Raw genomic sequence first — 22,488 nt, 5'->3', positions numbered from 1 at the left:
TAGGTTGACACCAAGGAGCTGAGTGAGGGCCTAGTGAGCAGAGAGACCAGCACAAGGTATGCCAGCAACTTCAGCTGCAAAAACTTAAAAACTTCTTGCGGCCTAGCAACTGTCAAGCTCTCCTTGGCCATAGCAAACTCAGCTAGTCTGCCTCCACTCTGTCATCAATAACGATATTTAAAACTGAAACAAAATGAACAGATGAAATCAGCTTATACAAAATTAGACTGAACCCTGATGGAGCAGCATCACCTCTTCGCTCACATAGATGAAAAGACTGAACCCTTCACATGCCAAAGATGTATGAACTTTGAATGAGGACAGAAGGCTCTCAGATATCCAACTACATGTACCAAAAACCAAATATAACTTGGAAATAAAGATTTATAGTGGTGGTATCTCTATACATGCCTATAACCTCATCCAACAAAAAGCAACAGCGTGCAGTTTACACCTTTTCTTTTTGAATCTGATCTGACAATACTAAAATCTTTGAAATGCCACGTAATTATTTTTGTTGACTGACCCAAGCACGAAACAAAGAAAGTACCAAAAATTCATTCAATTCGCTCTATCACCAGATTGCAGTAACAAAAAGAAATTTTTATCGGGAAAGCAGAGTTGCTAGCATGGTCAAGAACCTGAACCGTGTAAAAAAGAGAAATGTGCTTTCGACATTTTACTAATTATCATAGTTGCAACCACAACCATATTAACTAAAAGGGGGTTCTCTTAACTGAAAGAAATGATATTTTGTTGCCTATCATCAATAACCCGTCATCCAAATTTCTCCATGAGCTTAATTTCAATCTTCCTAGTAGTGAAAAAAGACTAGAAATTTATTCAGAATAAATCAAAGATAAAAGGATAAGAAAATATATATATAAAAATTAGCACTCATAAGCACAACTACAACTTTGTCACCCACTTTGAAATTTTTAACTTCTAATCCTAGCCCTATGAACTCCTACTACATCAGATGCTGTTCCAAAAAAAACAGCTTCATCAGCAAAAATAAATACCAGAAGCACAATTTGTTTGTTTTGAAAAACAAGTCCCTTTTGCCGAACTGGAATTTTTTTCATCTTCACAATTCCCTTATGCCGAGCTGGAATTTTGCTGACCGAGTCTCCGTTTGTTCCCATAATGGCGGCGAGAATCCGACCGAGTCTCGACGACAGCTCATTGCTACGACTCATGACTGCGTCCCTTGAGTCTCTATCTGAAATCCAAATGCCGACGAAGACGGCCGCCTCCACGAACGGTTCTGAAATCACGCCGTGCGTTGATGACGTGGCGGTGGCGATTAACAACAAGAACTTCAACTCGGAGGAGAGGTTCAACGGCTGTGATTTTTTTGTTGAAGCAGTCGTATTCGTTCGGATTCGAGCGAAGTCTTGCGTCGGAGAGGATGGTGACGAAGGCGGTAACGGCGTCGCCGTGGAGGTACAAGAGGGGTAGTTTCTGGAGCAAACGGCTGTCTCCGTTTGGCTCATTGACGAAATCTAGAGTCTTCTGGAGCAAAGGATTATATACTTCCTTTTTGTTTTCCTTTTATTGATACTGTAGCTATAGCCGGTTACCCATTTTCTAAGTGTTAAACCTCAGCCGTTGATTTTCTTTCTTTACGATCTAAATGGTCATTTGCAAAAGGACAAATGACTGGGGTACCAAACCCCTGACGCAATGTAGCTGGACCCTATATATGTCACAACATAGTGCCTAAAAGCACACATGTTTAAATAATTTTGTTATAACGCCGTCGAAATATCTAACTTCAAAAGAAGTCTAATTTATTTTCAAATAAATATAAGAAGATATTTGCCAGTGTAAGGCTTTGGTTAAATAAAGGATTAAAGCTTGAGTATTATTGTTCAACGGATTGCAATTATAGCATTACAATACACACAGCGATTGGAGCACACAAAATAAAACAATTTACATACTTCTCTTCTATCCAATATATCGACATTATATATCGACATTGATTAATACTTAATATGGTCGTTAATTGTATTCTAGAACACGAACCAAGAGTTTAAAAAGAGTTTTGTGTTTTGATACAATCTTATCCAACATTTTACGAACTTCACATGTGAGTAAATATGCGAGCGAGTTCATAATATGAGCTCTGATTGCTTTATGTTTCCAAATTGCAGGTAATGAAATAAGATCTTTATCATAATATATAACTACAAAATGTGACAACTTTTTCCAAGAAATTGACCTCTATAAGCTTTGGCCACAATTGTCGCCAAGGACTAGAGACCATCTTTATTTGATGCCCCCTTTTAATTTTCCTACGAGATTTAAAAAGACAGGGACTGATGCGACATATTAATCAACCACATGCTCACCTTGACTTAACTAAACTCATCACCGAAAGGGCTGGCTAAGCTTATCTTGTGATTTGGACTCAATTGGCAAATACATTATAAGCTCAAACGATGACGATGATGATATTGAGAATTATGATCGTGTTCTTATCACCGTGCACAATGAAGACCGAAATTGACATGAATCGCAGAATTCACAAACCAAAGAATTTATTAATAGCTATTCCTTTTAGGCCATTTTCATTTTCATTTGATGCTCTTCTTCTTCTTCTTCTTCGTCTTCTTCTTTTTGGGTCAGTTCTCGTTGGCGAAATGCTAGTGTCTTGCTAACGTATTTATCATTATAAAATTTAGAATTTTTCAAGTGCGGCATGCAAGAAATAATTGAGTGAGAAAATTGGATACCCTGTTCTCATTATAATTCGAGTTTTTCTTGAATTTCTTAAATAATGTAAAAACTAAAATCTTAATTGACATCATGACATGTATAGTTTTATTTCATGCTCATCATAAATTCACTATCAATAGGTTTGGTTACACTTATAAATTTAAACATTCATGAGAATGAACCGAAACCAAAAGGATAATAAATCATTGATGAAAATTAAGAGAAAAATTGAAGGCCAACCCCAAATTGAACCCATTCAATCAACTGAAAAGGATTTAGTTCGTAATTTATTAAACCGATCCATTTTTGGTTGATTTTTTAAAATGAACCAAATCTAGTTTTAATTCGAACTAACTAGTAACATAATACAAAAGTGCGATATTATCTCTGCCACTGTTATGGGTATGTTTTTTTGTCACTAAAGGTTTGTTTAGAATTATTTTTGGGAGGTTCAAAGGTAGTTTTGAAAAGTTAAAAGTTAATTTTGGTGTTTGGTAATTTTTTTTTTAAAATAATTTATGGTAAAATCACCTCATTCTACGGTAAACTGTGAAAAATATAAAATAGTGGATTTTAAAATCTAATTTTGAGAACTACTCTCATATTTAATACAATTTCTTATATATCCTCATATATCTTATAAAAGTCTAAATTATCCTTATTAATTAGGAAACAAAATTATTAATTTTGAAAAGATTATTATTATTACCAATTATTTTGAAATAATAAAATAAAATATATAATTAATAATATAAAATATTGATTTTAATTATCAATTATTATATGTGCAATATATGTTTATAAATAAATTTTATTCAATATTATATCTAATTTAGTCATTCATATTTTTACAACAATTTAACAGTAAGATTTATTAAACACATACAACTGCTTTTAAAACTAACAATACTTTAAAAAATAAATTTTATCAAATATTTAATTATTTTTCTTTACAACTAATTATTTTTATATTACAGTTAATATCAATTATTTTAAAAATTACAGTATTACCAAAATAGTACAAGTGTTATGCAATGACAAAGTTGACAACTCACTATCCTTTTAGAATTAAAAAAACCCGGCCCATCAGCCGGTTCGATCCGAGTAAAATAACACACACAGTGAGAGACTCCATTGGTACATTTCATCTCGCTCTCGTAGCCGTGTAAATACAAACAAACTCTGAAGCTCATATTGCGTAGGACACACACTCACTTTGATCCTTCTTAGATAGGCGTTAAAGAAGTGTAAAGCCTGGCTGGGTCTCGGCTCCGATAACCCAGAATCCATGAAATCACCTTCCCTTTCTAATCCTCTTGATATCTTCGAGATTTACCGGCGGTTTTGCGGTAAATTACAAAATTTCACCCACTTTTTGTTTTTGAATTGGGATTTTATAGATTATCTTATTCTTGTTTCTTGATTCGAATCACGCTTCTAATTTTTTACTTGGAAAATTTTGATTATTTGATGTAAAGTTTTCGTTTTTATGCATTTTTGATGTGGGTGTCTGTGTCTGGGAGTTTGATGGGTGAAGGATTTGATCTTGTGTTTTCTTTGGACAACTTTAGGGGTTTTATCTATTGGGTTGCTCAGTGACTGTGCAATTTTAGTTTTGATGAGCTGTTGAGGAACTTGAGCTTTATTCCAATCCCGCTTGTAGTTTTTTTTTTTGGGGTTGGGGGGGGGGGGGGGGGGGGCATTGAGGTATATGGAGGTCTAGGGTTTTGGGTTTGAAATTATTCCTGATTTATTTTGGTTTTGTAGGAGGGATAGTGGGTTGTTGTGTATAGTTTCCTAAATCCCGTGCTTTTGATTGTTTATGACTTTTTCTGAAAAGAAGTAAATAGAATTTGAGATGGTTTATTTAATGTAGAGATTTTAGAAATTATGATGTGGTATCATGCGTTACATTTTGTAGCAGTTGTCAATCATTGATTTAAATTAGTTTTGTAGTGGAATGTACGAGGGAGTGGATGGTTATGTATCTTTGCAAAAGCCCGCGCTTTTGATTGTCAAAGACTTTTTTGGAAAAAGAGAATAGAAGGCACTTTTTTATATGCTGTTAAATTAAAGATTGTTGAATTAATTGTTACTATGCGTTAAACTGTTTAGCGGCTGCCATTCATTGTTTTGTACTTGTTGACGAGAAAGAAGTTGTCATTTAGCTGATTCTTTGAACTTATATTGCAGAAATTAAATCACAAAATGCAGATGTTTGTATAGAGGACAGTTATAGAGAAGACAAAGAATCCCCAAAGGCCAAGTTTTCCAGGGAGGCATTGGCTGAGCTATTTAACTTGGTTGAGTTAACTGTACATATAAGGTAGGTGTACACAAGCTACGCCTGGTTTTTCATGAAACTGTCTGAATTTTTCATTATCTTTCAAGTTGTGCTGTGGTCCTGACCTGCTTTAGTATCTTGACTATGTACAATGGTCATTTGCATGTAGGTCTGAATTCCTTTGTTATTCTGCGTCGTCAAATATCTAATTTGTGATAGTATACTATCAATTATTGCATCATTTAAATGTTTTTAATGCTTTATTTGTTTGTTTGACAGGATTTTTGTTTTTGATGAACTATTCAAGCTCATGTCACAGCTAGACTTGATGGTGAGAGTTCATGTCTTTCAATTCATTTAACTGATGAGATTTTTTTATTTTCTCAGTCATAAATTTTCGTTTTATAAACATTGTCATGCTTTGACATTTCCTTTTTGTTGGTCTACTGTTATATGGGTCCTGTATTCCATGATTGATGTATTATTGTTTTAACTTTGACATATCTACTTCTGCAGGGTGACTTTTCTGAATTTTCGCGATTATATGATTTTGTTTTCTTCATGTGCCGTGAAAATGGTCAAAAGAATATAAGTAAGTTTTATTTCGTACATCTAATATACTTATTTTGTTTATGAGCCAAAAATAAAAATAAAAATGAAAAAGAAATAAAGGTTTTGTCATACACTTAGAGTTGACATTGTAACTTTACCAATTTGTCCATAGAACTGCAATTTCAGATATATGTTCCACTTATTTATGTTTTGTACTAAGTACTTTTGGATCTTGTTGACCCTTTCTTTCCTTTGAAATGATTTACAGCTGTAAGCAGAGCGGTCACTGCCTGGAGATTAGTCTTAGCTGGGAGATTTCGGTTACTTAACCAATGGTGTGACTTTGTTGAGGTATGGCTGACACTAAGCTTCTAATGCTGGATTTATGTCATCGTTCTATTTTTATAAGTTGCCTGCATGATCAGTGCCCCTTCACCACTGCTGAAGGCGATTAGAAATAAGAGTATTAGGCTTTTGTATTCAGTTTGAATTTTTATTCCTACATTTACTGTGCTTCTTGGGTTAAGACATAAAATCGTTGCTTCACAACTTAAAATTCTTTTATGATTTTCCAATCGATTTACGTGCATCCATATTGGAATTCATTTCTCCCTCTTTCTCTCACTTGTTCTTTGTACGATATGGAAAGTCACTAGGATCAAGATCATGAGAATTTAGGCGCGCTAGATGACATAGAAGCATTGATAGGTAACTTAGTATTATAATAGGTAACATTGTGTGATAAGAGGTAACTTAGTATGATAAAAGCAGATTGCGTCTTCTTGTATAACGTAATTAACAATTTAATTTTGTTGCATCGAGAGTAGTTTGTTTGCTATTTCCATCTATAAAGGGCTCAGAATTGTTGGGTTCTTTTTTAATTGCTTTCAAGGAACTTTTGGCTGAAGGTTTCAAAAGAAATTGCTCATAATTGATAGATCTTGTTGTAGCATGTCCTGCGCTTATATATAGGGAAGCATACTACATCTCAATTTAACTTCTAGATATCTCTGGTTTTTCCTTATTTTTCCCAAGGCATCTAATCATTGGAATTCTGTTCAGAGAAATCAGCGACATAACATCTCTGAGGATACTTGGCAGCAAGTTTTAGCATTCAGCCGGTGTGTACATGAAAATTTGGAAGGGTATGATCCTGAAGGTATTATTGCTTGTGAACCCATACTTATTTAGGTTGCAGAAGATGATTAATCTTTGATCATTTTCAGGATTAGCTTCATGTTTTTCATCCAATGATCCCACCTTTGGAGGTCGTGAGAGAAATCTTGCATTTTACATATATAACACGATTGGTTTTTTTTCTTTTTTCTTTTTTTTTTTGGGCATTAGTTTGATTTTAAAATTTCTCTATTGGCTTTTCTGCTGCTTATCATTATCATTAAGTTATGCTTAGTCCTAGTAATTATAGGGTAATTATCGTTTAAACTACACCAGGTATTGCGAAATAACAAACCACTACACAAGTTACTGAAAAATGACACTTCACTACATTGAATTTTTAACAATTACAGTTTACTACATTTCTTGGCACTTTCGTTAGTCAACTGTTGGTTGACTTATACCAATTATGCCCTTAATGAATAACTCATAAAACAAAAAGAAAATGATACAAATTAATTCCATGCGAATTTACAATGTTACCCTGGTCTTAGTGCAAAACAATATTGTAATTGCCGCTTGATTTACAATGATAATTAAATGACAGTATTGCCCTTGCAACAGGTTGCATGATCAATTGTAAATTGACAGAAATGTAGTAAATTGTTATTTTTAAAAAGTTAACATGGTTAAGTGTTACTTTTCCATAATTCATGCAGTGGTTTGTTATTTCGCAATACTTGCCGTAGTGAAAGGATAATAACCCTAGGACTTAATTACCAAATTTGGGTTTCATTTGATGAAAATAAAATTTTGCCCATATGACGTCAGTGTGACATCATCGTTGGAATAACAACAGTGACAGAAATGTAGTAAACTGTTATTTTAAAAAGTTAAGGTAGTGAATTGTTACCTTTCACTAATTCGTGTAGTGGTCTGTTATTTTGAAGTACTTGGCATCATGAAAGGATAATAACCCTTAGTTATATCTGCAGGTGCTTGGCCTGTCCTTATAGATGACTTCGTGGAGCATATGTACAGGTTTCATTTCTTGGAATTCTCAAGATATTCATTTTCTTTTGCTATTGATTATTTGTTCTAAATTTTTTATTGTTTATGTCTACAAATTATAATAATGGAAATAGTATACAAATTATAAACATGGAAATAGTTATTGTTATTGTAATCACACCTTAGTATGTTTTGATGTAATGGCTTTTTCAAGGTTATGTTAATCACAAGTGGTTGATGGGTCTCCCTTGGGAAGCACATCTGTTCATTCAGTATACTAAGATCTTGAAATTTTTTCTTCCATTATCAAGTCTTTGTAACTCATCAAACTTATTTTGATGAGTGCCTTAGAGGTGAATATTGAGGAAGGAATTCCGATTGCTAGCCATCTCCAAACATCTTTTCTCTCTCTAAAAAGTCTCCTTGAAAGTGTGATAGTCGGCAATATCTCTGTTCAAGCTTCTAATGTTGCTCATATTGTGTTAACCTTATATGTTGAATTAGAGGGGAAAAAAAAAAAAAAGCTAAGGCCAAAATCAAGCTCATTCACTGATTGACAAATTCTTTAATTGTTAAATTCTTGCACAATAGTAACCAGAAACCATATATGTTGTTCGCTTAATGGTAAAGAGAACCTCTATTCAATGATTGAGCCTCTCTTCATTGAAAAACTTCATCTTTCTTTAATTAAGTGAACCTCAGAAATTCTCTTCGTTAGAGACATCAAAGAGAAGGTCCTTTTTATCTATTAATTATTTCTATCCATAATATTATGAAAATGGATACAAATTTTTGAAAGAGTTTTTCTTATACTATTTTCTCCTGTTGAAGAGAAATTAAAGAGAAACATTAAGTGAGTGGTTTGTGATGAGATTCCCTTTCTTTTAAATTTTGTGCATTTTTAGAGTTCTATTTACTGAAACAGACGTAAACGTTCGAACCTTCTTTGGAGCTCCAACTTGGCTACCATCATGTTTTCTGCTTGTGTTTCATTGCATTTCAGTCAGCTGGTATGCTGAACTATCATTTTTCTTGCAGAGTATCAGGATCTAAGGAAAATCCCGGCTTATTTTGTAGCTGTGGTGATTCAGAATCCCAATCTTGTGGATATGAGGACTCTCTTCCTGGTATATGAACTTACTGCAAAGAGTTTTAGCTGAGTCCGATTGTTCACAATTTCCAGACTTTATACACAACAGAGAATAAGCTCTGAGATCTTTTTGCAGGATTGAAAATTTTTCCGGGTTTGAAGAGGAAGTCATCTGGCATAGAACAAGATGAAATGGAGTCTTCAGATGCTCATATTCCTGAATTAACAGACCACAATCACATATCCAAGAGAAGCAGACAAGTTGCTAGACCGGTAAACCAGGAAGAAAATCCCCCCGGGAGTTCTGGTGATGATTGTATGGAAATAGTTAGACACAATAGTCCATTAGGCTCGGCAAAGTCTCCTTGTGCTGTTGAAGGTTGCCTATCAAAGGGCTTTGTAGGGCTATTCTCAGCTCGTTCCTATCTCCAAGTTGATCGGGGAAGAAGACTTTCCTATATATAAAGCTTCTTAGGATTTAGAAATCTAGTAACATTGGTCTCGATAAGATTTTCAATGTTTGTGTTGCGATTGTTGTCATCGTTCCATATCCCCACATTTTTCGAAAATCAAGGGGGATATTTTCCTTCTTCCTTTGTTGGTTTTCTGAGAGTTGTGGGGTTCTCTGATTTGATTTCTTGGAGTATGTCATATCCGTTGTCCAGAGTGATCCACATAATCAATAAAACAAATCATCAGCTTTAGTTGTTTTTGTGTTTTTTTTTTCCTTCTATTACATGGTGTTGAATTTCTCATTCTTATGTCTAATGACCACTAATTACATAAAAAAGGTGCCAGTAGAACATTGCAAGCCTGTGTAATCGTAGCAGTGAAATACGTGGGCTTCCTTATCTAGCCTCGAAAAGAATAACAGAGCGAAGAAAAGAAAACAAACAAAAAAAGAAACTTTTTACGTATTAATCCATGAACCATTGCCAACACACTACAACTGTGGAAACACTCACTCTTATATGAGTGAGCTCTAAATGTATCTGCCTACTCAGAGATGGGTAAAAGGCAAAATTGTAGACATTCAGCCCTAAGTCTCACCATTGGTACTTGGCAGCAACAAGTACTTCCTCGTACAATTGAGCAGCATGATCCCAACTGAGGTCTTGCATCATCCCTCGTCTCTGGAGTCCTTCCCAACTCTTTTTGTACTCTTGGAAAGTCAATAAGCAGTTTCCTAATGCATGTATCAGCTTACCTGCAGAAGCACTATCAAACGTCCATCCAAGCCCTGACTCACTGAATGGATCAAAAGGCTGCACAGTTTCTCTTAACCCTCCGACTGCATGAACAACGGGAATTGTCCCATAGTTCATAGCATAGAGCTGGTTCAATCCACAAGGCTCAAATCTAGATGGCATGAGCAAAACGTCTGCACCAGCAGTTATCCGGTGAGCGGTTTTCACAGAAAAGCCCACCCACCCTCGGACTTTGTCATGATGCTTTCTCTCAAAGTTCCTCAGCATCTCTTCCAAATCTGGTCTGCCAGTGCCCAACATGATTAATTGCACGTCCTGACCCATCATCCATGGAATTGCTTCAGCTATGAGGTCTACACCTTTTTGGTGATCAAGCCTTCCAATGAAACCTATCACTGGGACATCATCACGGACTGGCAATCCAAACTCCCTTTGTAAGGCTGCCTTGCACTGGGGCTTGCCAGTATGCAGAGTGTCCAGGCAGTAGTTAGTGTAACCATCTGAAGTTAGATGGATATCATACATTGGGCTCCACTCTTTTGTATCAATCCCATTCACAATGCCGCTTAATTTCCAGTCAACTTCATTTATAATATTGTGCAGTCCCCAACCACCTTCAGCAGTTTTAAGCTCCCAGGAATATCCTCGACTGACAGTGACCACACGGTCAGCTGTTTTTAATCCAGCAGCAAAAATATTGAAGTGCTCACCTCCAACAGGGTCATACAATTTGGAAAGGTCCAAGTAATGTCCTGGCAGATCTGTATAGGCGAAATCTGATACAGGCCCCCGACCCTGGATACAGCATTAATTAATATAAGCTGATGAAAAATGACAATTTTCTGAATTCTTATTAGAGTAACAGATATTCATAGGCAGACGTTGTGAGAATAGACATGCAACTATATCAAGCAGATTGAAATGAAATTAGAATAAACCTGATGAGCTATGTTGTGAATAACGAGCAGGGATCTCGTATACTGCATTAAACCATTGTCTCGATAGTATGCCTTCAGATACACTGGGAGCAGTGCAGTGTGCCAATCATTTGCAATGAAAACCAAATTTCCATCCCCATAGCAGACACCACCACATGGAACATACCAAGGTATCTGCAGATATCAGATTTTCTACGTTATGACACTTTAGCACATAAGATAATAAGAAACTATATTCAACCAGTAAGTTAGCTTGGAGACAGTCACAGAAAAAGAGAAGAAAGAAGAATGGAACATGGATCAGAGTGTACTACCAGTTACCAAGCACAAGTTTATCAATGGTGCATGTAAATATCCATATACCAACTGGGAACTTACTGCCATTGTACTTTTACCTGACTGGGACTTTGTAAACCACATCCCACATTATGTAATGGTTAACTAGCATAAGCTTATATAACATCATTCTAGCTTGAGACTTGAAAGAATGACAGACATATCAGTATAACATCAATGAACCACTGCTCAGATACAAACAGGAAGGACTTGGTTCCCTTGAATTGTCACTGTTTCACTGACAAGCACTTTTAATATCAGTTTCTACTCTAATGGAAAAAGATGATTTCTACGTAAATGCTAAAATACCTAAAAAGAATCAGTATAGATGAGGCTCATCTCTGAAATCCACTGTATGAGTACGACCATAGTGAAGCTAGAATTATAAGGACATACAGGCTACCGAAACAAATTGTTTATTTGATGGTGAGTTTGTGACCAAAATTATAATCTGTAGGCTTAATTGGATGTCTCAAGTTGGAATCCACCAAAAGGGCACTCTTTCAATTTCAAAAATTATAATTTTTATGCCTACTATAGAATTTTACCTCAATAGCTGCCTTGCAAAACAATACCATGCGTTTCAAAATATCCTGTACCACAAAACTAGATGTGTAAGAATCAAGATGCTTACAAATGTTAATTCAAATTGAATCATAATTATGTCCATTCTTATTAGATAAATACTTTATATAGAAAGAAGACAGCAAACAGAGCTCAATGAAGCTAACTCATCTACAACAGACAAGGGGAACTTTATAGCCAATCAACAACACACAATATGAGACTTCAAAAAGAAAGATAAAGTTTCTAGAAGAATAAAGAACTAGGTTACAGGCTTCAAGTCACTGTTTAAAGAATACTACAATGTAGCTCTTAATTGGAAATATGTTCTACCAGGCAAAACAAAGGACTGTCAATGAAGGAATTTCTCACCTCCCGACCTCCTCCATATATGTTATTTCCTAGATGGCGAAACAAAGGACTGTCAAGGAAAACAAAATCCACACCATCAATATACGCCTGGAAATATGCTACTTCCATATCCTGCAGACCATAGAATGTTTAAACAATTGCTTTGGGACATCCTATTATAAATAAAGAATCAGATAGTCAATAATTCAAAGTTAGCAGCATCCAATGCATACCTGGCGATCCACCCTATACCTTTTCCGGATTCCAGTATCTTGAGGCTCTGCATAATTGCCATAATGTGGTGCCACGACCTAAGAAGAGAACCAAAGAAATGCAAAAAATAAGAAAGCATGATCATTCTTAATCCAAAACAAAAGTAGGTGAAATAAAGAGCAAGACAGTCATGAATCCCCGTCAGTCTTAAAAATCTAAGTTATACAGATAAAACATCTCTGTTGTCTTTTATAAATAATACATAGAGCAATTCTTAGCAAAGCCAGATTGGCTACAACATACATCCTAACCTTGAGTGCAGCATAACCCACAATATATAATTTCCAAAATTTCCCAATTCCTGAATTTAACTATATTTGCAAAGGGAAAATTTCAGAAAAATCTCCCTTCCGCTTATCATGTTAAAATACAAACAACGTTACCATGACTCTGTGTCCACGCCGAGCCAAAGCCTTTGGTAAAGCCCCAGCAACATCTCCAAGCCCACCTATAAAAACTCTTCATACATCAATATTTAGATCACATACAAAAGGATACATACAGGTATGAGCATACAAGCTTGAATGTCGACATGCACAAAGTATTCTCCTAACTCATAGTCAACCTCATAAATAATAACAAGAGACAGACAAACACTGAACTTTCAATAGTGAAAAGAGCTAGAAATATCTTGATTAACTTGATTAATGTAAGAGATCCAGCATGTCGTGCAATGATTCGGTAGTGTCCACTTATGCACATGAGGTGGTTGTCAAACACAGCCTAGTGACCGATTCTCTAAAGAGTTCAGACCATTAATACCCTAAGTCAAGCAGCTTCTTGAACAAGGAAATGATTTTATTTTAATTTTCCAATTACTCAAAATTTGGTTAATGTGAAATTTAATGATCTTCGTAGCAATCCCATAAACAACAATCATTAATACGAGTGTTAGTAAGTAATATGAAAGAAATTTATTAACAGTGCACTACATGTAAAAGAACTGTACAACTTATGTTTGTCCAAGAAGAAAAACATCAATAATTTATTCTTATTATCTCCACATTTTATCGAGTGACTTGTATGACATTCCTTTCTTCTGAATTAAAAAGAAAAATTCCTACTATCTTTTATTTTGGACAAGCACATCAAGAAAGAAAATCTTTCATGTGAATGCCTTTGTCATGCCACATTAAGGTACATACTTCATACCAGTCTTAGACCATGGAGCACATTCTGCGGCTACCAATATAACGTTCATGACATTTGCACCAGCCAATGGAGGGGGTTTTGCTTCTTCAGTTTTAGGTTCAATTGGCTCACTGTCAATTTGCTGTACTTGATCCAAATCTTTTTCGTGCCGTTCCTCCTTTGGGCTGGAAATTACAGCAGTACGTGAAAGAAAAGATGGCAGTTCATCGGACCAAGTTGACTGCGTGTCAGTGCCTTTCAACAGTTTCGAGCAATCTATATCAATAGATTCCTTTTCAGGAGACAACCTGTTTTCAGATTCCTTTCCACCTGCATCAGGACCTCTGTTAGCAGCAGAAGATTGAAGTTTTGGTGCCTCATTTGCAGTTGAGTGGTCACCGCTGCTTGAAGGAATGATGCCATTTTGGTTTTCAACTACATTGCTACTACTGGTTGAAGTGAAATCCAAATCGGAAAAAGAGTTCTCCCTCTCTTCATAGGAAACTTCATCTTCTTCTGAATTAGCAATGTCACTTTTTATAGATGACACCAATTTCCTTCTTTCAGAAATCTACAGAAACCAAGATATCACAATATTTAGTCCACTTCAAAATTCTCATGTATGACAGAATTTAGTCATCTCTCGAGACCATAATTTACAAAAGATAAAATTTGATTCTTTGAGGCGAAGAAATAAATAGATCACGAATACTGCAAAGTAAAGTTTTAAAACTTTTTAGCACACTAGGAAGCAAGAAATTTGAGATGATTAGACTCAAGCTTCCACCACCATGCTCATGCTTATAGATAAGACAACTGAATGCTCATGCTTATAGATAAGACAATTGAAGTGTACACTAAATAATGATCCGTGCAAGGTATAAGTATAGAATATAGAAGCCACTCATTTCATTGAATCCCCTAATCATTTCACCATCAAAAAAAGATTTGCGTATTTTAATAAACACGAAAACGAAGAAAAGGAAAAGACCTGTTGAAGTAGTTGTTTTTGCATAGCAAGAACTTTCTTGCTCTTTTCGATGGTAGCTTGAAGCGAATCCTCTGGTTCATTACCACTTTCATCTTCCACGAATCCTGCTCCTGTCGCTTTCACATGCTTAACCTTCAACAAATGCCCGCTTTTATTAGAGCGACAAGAGAACCCAGATACTGAATTATTTAAAAAAGCAAAAATTGGCGACTTTTTTGGCCTAAATGCTGAAAATGATGAACTGGGTCGATACTGATTTTTACTAAACAGCACCACGTAACTATCAGCTTTTGTTTCAACCATAAAAGAAAGAGACCTAATAGAGGCCATTAAGTGTTTGAAAAAACGCCTCCCTAAAAATCCAAGTGTTTAAATGATGCAATTATATACTCTTACGACTTTAAGTTTAGTGTGAAAATGGGATGAGGAAAAGTAAAGATTAAGAAACCTAATTGAGGAAATTACAAGTGGTCCAGAAACAAAAGGGTTATTAATGATAGGCAAATTATACAGTAGACAAGAAGAGGAGAGCTTTGTTACTGAAAATAGATGGAAAAACATAGACAGAGAAACAGGAGGAGGAGGTGATCAAATATTATAATCTTGGTGGATGATTGTTGAAGTGGGCCCAACAGAATGAGAAAACATAGAGGGGGTTTGAGGTTCAAATTGGCCAAAATTTTTAGGAAGAGAGATTATATGGGTGTCTCTAAGCCTGGCCCTGCGGGTCAGGGTTCAAAGAAAGCCTTTGAGCCACTAGCCATAAGCTTTACTCAAAATATCACGTCATCCTTCACAATAATATTTTCGACTATTATCATTCGTATGTTTTATAGATATTTTATTATAAAAAATATTATAATATTTTAAAAGTATATCAATCGTCTATTTTAAATTGATAAAAATTATCTGTCAACCACTAAATTGTTAGTCTGTCATTTGAAAGTTAACGGAATTATAATAAATTGATAATTTTATTTTTTTAAAGTATCATTTGTATACCCTTAAATTATCACTTGTATCATATAAAAAGATCATATTACTCTTCTGACGTTATTCGATTTAAACGATAAATAATAATTTGATAGATGGCATATACATTTTTTTAATTTAAAGTAGACGATTGATATCCTCTCAAAGTGTTATAGTATTTTTAATAATAAAATATCTATAAGATATACGCATTATAATTTTCCACTATTCTTTTCCGGCCAATAAAAATGGCATGTGAAATAAACCCTATTTGTAAGGTCATTTTCCACGAAAGTGAAGCAATACGTGGACGTCTTATGAGCGGGGATGAGGCATTGAAATATGAGTTTCGTGTTTTTAGACCATGTGTCAATATTATATATAGGCATTAGTGTTGGCTTGGGCTGAATGGTTGATTGGTTCCTTTCGTTCTCTCTGTTGCGTAATGACTTTTAGGAAGAGTCAGTGGCTTTTCCGATTTTCAAAGGGCTTTCCGCATTAAGGGAAGGCTGTTTATCAAAGTGAATTTGGTTTCATGACTAAAACATGTTGCAAAAGGAACTTTAGACACTGTGATAGTAGTAACTTTCTCATATCCTTTTGCATTGTCCTTAATTAGGTATTACTATTACTGAAAGAATATATTATCTATTACTGAAAGAATTGGGCCCCCTCATTGATTAATACGCATAAAGAAAATTGAAATTTTTCCTTTGATTGATTAGAGATAGTACTTGGTAATAGTTATACGCAAGGTATGTACTGATTGATGAAAATGAACACAAAATTTTATTACATGACTTACGTATGGGTAGTTTACATAAATAATGTAGAAATTAAGCTCAAATGGCTGACAGTTTCCTCCACTTTTTATGGGACAAATACAAATTCTAAGTTAGTAATTTCATCTGAATATAGTCAAGAAGGGGGAAATAATGGACCAGTACTGCTGCAAACTCTGGAAACCTTTCCTTCTTTAAACTCAATGTTATCTAGCTTTTCTTGGCACCATTTGAGTTGTGAAGATGATATTGTGTACATTTGAAGCACCCTTGATACAAGCTTCATGTCTATCATTGTGAATAATATCTCTTTTCTTTGTGATTCTTCAACAGGATTTAAAATTTTCTTAAGCCAACACCGCTGCTTCCCTTGTAAATCTTTCAACCATAGTTCCTTCTACGAAAAAAGAAGGAAAAGAAATTTTGAAAATTTAGATTTTTTAATGAATCATTCTTCGTTGTGAATTTGAAACCAAACAATTTAGTCTAACAAGATGTATTACGACAGTGTTGCTTAGCTCAACTATATATGTTAAAACTAAAAAATGTTTGCACCTGCAAATTTTCTTGGTCAATATTTAATTAACACCTTTACCTTTTGGAGATTTCTGTTTAGAGAGCATAGGATTTCCAAATCTCTTGGATCTTCCAGAGGAGGATAGGTCCATAATAATGAATTTTTGATAAGTTTCCACCAAGCTGGCTTCTTGTTGTCTGCTCTGACAAATTTCCCAAAAGCATCTACACATCTCTCAATGGCCTTCAGCACTTCTTTTACTCCTATGGCTTCTCCCTTTACATTTACATTTTCCTCCTCTGAAAAACCTTCTGGCCAGGCTTAATTAACTTAATTGCAGAATAAAATAGCATATGTAGATTTAGCATCTTCTTTTTAAGTCTACAGTCTACTTAATCTAGCGTGTCAAGTACGGGATGCATTTTTCTTGAAAAGGAAATTTCTAACGCATGCTTTAATATTCTATCCGGAACGTCATTTGGATCTTGCTGTTTGTTTTTTTAATATAATAAGGAGGTTGCCAAGATTACAGGTTATTTAAAATATTAGCAAACAAAATTTTATAACATTTTAATCAATAAAATAAAGAGTATTTTTTTAGTGCGTATGTCTGCATCTCAACTTCATATTTATAACTATAGTCAAAGGTTCAAGTCTCTATAAAGTAAATATAATATAAATCCCATATAGATTGTTTTCACAGGCATGATCAAAGTAAATATAAAATATATATTAACGATTAAGGGAAATATTACCTGAAATTTGAGGAACTTGGAGGAGACTCTTGAGAGCAAATCTTCCCCTCACATAATTCCAAATCCTCTTGCCTTCACACATTTCATCTTCAAGAAACCTTTCTAGAAGTACTTGAAATTTCTGAAATTCCCCTACAATATTTCCGTAAAACACACCGTTTTGAGAGCTAGATTCTGCGAGAGCCTTGACCTTTGTGTATTGATACTGAAGAGCCTCCCATGACAAACATGACTGAGCCACATAAACAATTTCAAAATCACTTTCTAAGCTTCTTAGTAGCCGCTTTTTAGTCTGTTTGCTCAATGACAGATGTGGAGTTGACATTTCCATGGCCTCACTGTTGCTATCAAATGAACTAGGAGTCCCCAAAAATTGCTTGTTAAGAACAGAACCTGCAGAAATAAATTTGATGAATATATTCTAGCTAAGAAATTAATTAATTTATATCTATAAATTATATAATAGTAAACATCTACCCGACAACATTGCTTAAGTTATGATGAACAATACTCATGTGTCGCTAGTCGGTTAATCCACAACTTCTACACTAATAACAATCCTAAATATAGCACAATTTAAATGAAAAAGAAACGACTACCTACTTATTCCACAAGTTCTATCATAATTGAGTAAATCGAACCATCTCATTCTTTCAGTGTACTTCTTGTAAAAAGGATCTGATTGATCTTGATGCTCGTCTCTAACAGCTACTTGCCTTTCCGCAGCTACTGAAGTAATGGAGACACAAAGTGCTGTTGGTGGAAACTCTGTCATATCTCGATTTTCGGCTGGCGAATAGGAGCTACAAGCAGATGACGAATCTAATTCTTCAACCGAACCCACATCTTCTGAGCATGAATTGGATCGGCAAATTATGGAAGCTATATAACCGTCCATGCCAGTGTCGTTATCCGAACAAGAATTGAGTTCTTCCATATTCTCGTCTCCGTGAAGAACAAAATGTTCCTCAAAATTAATTTCCTCTACAAGCTCATTTTTCTGAAACTCAATTAGTGTTAGCTTGCATGGTGTTGGTGAAATGTTTGAATAAATATATGAGTTACCAGTAATTTCATTCCTGTTACAGCTTTGCACAACCAAAGAAAATTTCCCAGCCTCTTCTGTAACTACTTGAACATCATTAGCCACTCTATTAAAGGATAAGAAAATTTTGATGATACGATTTCTGAAAAACCTGAAAACAAACAAAGCCAAAAAGCAGACGATTCTAAAAGGATAAAAAGTTGCAAATAGAATCCACCTGATGAGCAATTGAAGCCAAAGAAAAAGCTGACAAAAAACGAGAAAAAATGGATGGATATAGAAGCTCAAATAAAACCACTTCAAAAATCCGTTTGGGATGATGATAGATTCAATGATAAACCAACAGGATATCAAAAGAGCCATTCCCGTAAAAAATTCAAGACTACTTCTCCATGACTTTTCCCAGTGGATGGCAACTGCAAGAGCTACTAGTATAGTTTCATCTGTGCTAATAATATATTAGTTTGAGTAGTCATCAACACTCGAAACTGCGAAGAAAGAGCCAAATTAGAAATTTATGTGCTAGTTGTAATAAACAAATTAATATATACAGTCGTTATCAACAATGATAAATTATTATGTCAAAATTTCAGTTTCTTTGCAAGGTAGACTAGACTTCGCTTAGAATATATTTTGTTGCAGAACCTGAATAACCCTTTTGTTTATGTTTTAACATTATAAAACTTGTATGCTTGCAAGGATCCTATCCACAGCCTAATCGACCATTTTCTTCTGAACATGTGTTTCAACTCTGTCTTCCTGATCCAAGTTCTCTTAAGTTCTATAGAAAACTCGGATCACGAGTTCAAGAAGCTAAAATTAGTGGATTTTTTATATTTCCATCTATCAACCCACGATTATAAATTCAAATTATATGTGCTCAGAAAAAAGTTTAAATCAGGATATGTCACAAAATTACACATCGATAGCTCGTGGTGTGTTGGGGTGGCGCGAGGGATTCAGATTAGGATCTTGCCTATGTTTTTGCTCTTGGTTGAAACATAAAAAGTGAAAGTTTAACTGCTGAAGACACGGATGAAGGGAATGCGTAATAATAAGAAATTATGAAGAAAATAATTAAAGGGAAGAGGGTGTAAGATAATACGTCATGATTGAAAAACGTTCTTACATCACGACTAGATAATCACGGACAAGTGAACGAACATTAGCTACCAACTACATAACAAATTAACTATCAATGTCTTACAGTGCCGGCGGATTTAGAAAAATAATTTACCAGGGGCTAAATTAGATAATAATAAAATATAAAAAACTAAAATTTTGAATATATAAAATATTTTCTAATACATTTATAATTATTCTCTATGCATTTTTATATTTTAAAAATGTTATGCAATAGACTCATTATCAATATTATTAAATTTATTGTTTCTTATATAAACAACTAAACTATCATTTATCTCATCCATTCCAAAAATGATTCTTCATGAGTTTCATTACTGAAAACGTTCATTCTATTATTATTATAGAAACTGGAAGAATTAATCTTATTTTTGATAATAAAAAATATTTTGAGTCGTGGGCTATCATTATTTTTAATTAAAATATAAGTTTTTATAATTCTTAAAAGTCAAAGTTTAAATTTTATGGGAGTTTATATTTTATAGTGACTATTTTAATAAATTTAACGGGGACTAATTAGAAAATTAAAATATTTTTCTCTTCTATTTATAAAAAAAAAATGTGGCCGAGCCCCCACCGGTCACATGCTACATCCGCTCACTCTCACTATTCCCATTGCTCAGCACTTACGTAACAGTAGAAGGAAAATCCTTTAAAATATTTTCGGCGTACTATCAATTGCTTCCCTTCCGTTTCCTCAAAGTAACAACACTATGGACATTTTAAAATCGATGAAATAAAAAAAAAAAAATTAGCGGGTATGAGAGATTCCAAGGATTTTTTTTTTTTTTGATTACATGAGACTATTGCTCAGATTACAACTCATATACATGAGACTATTACTGATATTTACAAATCAGACTATTACTGGGACCAACTGACATCAATACTAATGGAGCTCTGCCCAGATTTTAACCCTCACAAATATTCGAGGGATGTCTACTCCTCACTCATGGGTAATGGAGAAGACTACCTTCACTCAAATTAATTGAAGAAGGAAATACCCCCACAATACTTTTGTGGGGGTTCGAACTGCTGCCCTCCAAGTTGGAGGGCAGCAGCCCTGGCCACTCGGGCTACTGCCCGAGTGGTTAGAGATTCCAAGCATTTGAAGACTCAAAAGTGTCGATTCTTAATTTGCGTTTAAGCCCTTTTCTAAGCAATAAGTGTTGCAATTTTTACTCAAAACGAAAATGTTAGTCTATGGCCCTGGGGAGTTCAATTAGTATATTTTGAGTCTATTGATATTGAAATGATATCTAAAAATTAAAAAAAAAAATCAAAATGATAGTCTGCATATTGGAGAGTGTATCATGTTAAAAAGAAGGGTGGACAAAATTCAAAATCCATATTTAATTTCTTAAATTCTCCAAAGTTTAATATCTTGTGGTCATTTAAATAATATTACTTGAAAAACACCCCGTAGAAAAAAAAAAGAATAATTAAACCAAATAGAATTTTCTTTTATCCTCGTAAAACCAACCGTTGGAAATAACTCATACATAATTAACCGTTAATAACTACCTCCAAAATTCAAATTCAAACTCACATAAAAAATCCTTTATATATCGAACAAAAACCAACTACTTGAAAATCCTCTTATTTTTACTAAACCATAGTCACTCCATCCCTGATTGCTTAACAAAGGAAAAAATGGAGCAACATCAAGAAGGAATTGGCATAAAAATCTACAACGCAACCCCGCCAGAAGGTTCCACTCCACGCATGGCGGATGCCCTTCCAGCAGAACCCTCCTCCGGTGTCCATCAACCCGGAAGAAAACGCCGTGCCGTCGCAAAAGGAGTGCAGAAAACGATATCAAAAACCTCCATGCTTGTCAACTTTCTCCCCACAGGCACTCTCTTAACGTTTGAAATGATCCTCCCTTCGGTGTACGGCAACGGGGAGTGCTCTCCGGTGAATACCCTAATGATCCACGTACTACTGGGGCTTTGTGCTCTCTCTTGCTTCTTCTTCCACTTCACTGACAGTTTCCGGGGACCGGACGGGAAAGTTTACTACGGATTTGTAACGCCGAGGGGGCTGGCGGTGTTCAAGCCGGGGCTTGAAGTTGAGGTTCCGAAGGAGGAGAGGTACAAAGTAGGGCTTACGGATTTTGTGCATGCAATGATGAGCGTAATGGTGTTTGTGGCGATTGCTTTTTCAGATTTTAGGGTTACTAGATGTTTGTTCCCAGGGCATGAGAAGGAAATGGATCAAGTTATGGAGAGCTTTCCATTAATGGTGGGTGTCATTTGTAGTGGCTTGTTTCTTGTGTTTCCTAATACTAGGTATGGCATTGGTTGCATGGCTGCATGAAACCATTTAAGGGTTCCATTAATTATTATTATTTGTGCCTAGTTATATACAAGGGAAGTGATTATATTTGTAGACTATAGTTAGTGCCTTATGTTTATGTAGAATAAAAGTTAATTTCTCGACTCAATCGGGAAATTATGGTGTGTTATATGTATCTCTTGTTACGTGGAGGAAATGTTAATGTATTTGATATTTACTTGTTTTTATCAATAATTCCTTTTGTTTACAAATGAACGATGGCAAAATCAGGATTTTGATTTAATAGACGGCATAACATAGTATTTAACTGTTAACATGAGGAGGTCAAATAACATGAAATTTGCATATCTCTTTGCCTCGAATGAGAAATTAAATTGGATATGTTAATTCATTCAGAGGTCACATCC

The 22,488-nt window shown here is 34.8% G+C and overlaps 4 protein-coding genes across 4 annotated transcripts; 2 read left to right on the top strand and 2 right to left on the bottom strand.

Moving 5' to 3' along the window:
* The first annotated feature begins 3,875 nt into the window (after positions 1–3,875).
* On the top strand, positions 3,876–9,481 carry LOC102615154 (defective in cullin neddylation protein AAR3). The gene is made up of 9 exons (XM_006482544.4): positions 3,876–4,073; positions 4,918–5,050; positions 5,288–5,339; positions 5,525–5,600; positions 5,829–5,911; positions 6,623–6,719; positions 7,672–7,717; positions 8,726–8,814; positions 8,914–9,481. The coding sequence occupies exons 1-9, from the start codon at positions 4,013–4,015 to the stop codon at positions 9,240–9,242; spliced, it is 966 nt and encodes a 321-aa protein (XP_006482607.1). The 5' UTR covers positions 3,876–4,012; the 3' UTR covers positions 9,243–9,481.
* A 187-nt stretch (positions 9,482–9,668) lies between these two features.
* On the bottom strand, positions 9,669–15,237 carry LOC102614846 (granule-bound starch synthase 2, chloroplastic/amyloplastic). The gene is made up of 8 exons (XM_006482543.4): positions 14,570–15,237; positions 13,600–14,149; positions 12,831–12,895; positions 12,408–12,485; positions 12,196–12,306; positions 11,808–11,852; positions 10,924–11,097; positions 9,669–10,780 (listed from the first exon to the last, which is right to left on the bottom strand). The coding sequence occupies exons 1-8, from the start codon at positions 14,897–14,899 to the stop codon at positions 9,824–9,826; spliced, it is 2,310 nt and encodes a 769-aa protein (XP_006482606.1). The 5' UTR covers positions 14,900–15,237; the 3' UTR covers positions 9,669–9,823.
* Positions 15,238–16,280: 1,043 nt separating this feature from the next.
* On the bottom strand, positions 16,281–19,057 carry LOC102611893 (uncharacterized). The gene is made up of 4 exons (XM_015531601.3): positions 18,199–19,057; positions 17,596–17,988; positions 16,919–17,148; positions 16,281–16,720 (listed from the first exon to the last, which is right to left on the bottom strand). The coding sequence occupies exons 1-4, from the start codon at positions 19,001–19,003 to the stop codon at positions 16,460–16,462; spliced, it is 1,689 nt and encodes a 562-aa protein (XP_015387087.2). The 5' UTR covers positions 19,004–19,057; the 3' UTR covers positions 16,281–16,459.
* A 2,271-nt stretch (positions 19,058–21,328) lies between these two features.
* Positions 21,329–22,305, top strand: LOC102614561 (hypothetical protein). The gene has a single exon (XM_006482542.4). It carries the CDS (start codon positions 21,437–21,439, stop codon positions 22,100–22,102), a length of 666 nt encoding a protein of 221 aa, XP_006482605.1. The 5' UTR covers positions 21,329–21,436; the 3' UTR covers positions 22,103–22,305.
* The last annotated feature ends 183 nt before the right edge of the window (positions 22,306–22,488 follow it).

Source organism: Citrus sinensis, chromosome 6 (genome assembly GCF_022201045.2).
Source record: "Citrus sinensis cultivar Valencia sweet orange chromosome 6, DVS_A1.0, whole genome shotgun sequence".
In the NCBI taxonomy this organism is placed as follows: Eukaryota; Viridiplantae; Streptophyta; class Magnoliopsida; order Sapindales; family Rutaceae; genus Citrus; species Citrus sinensis.
This window is presented reverse-complemented; position numbering and strand designations above follow the sequence as displayed.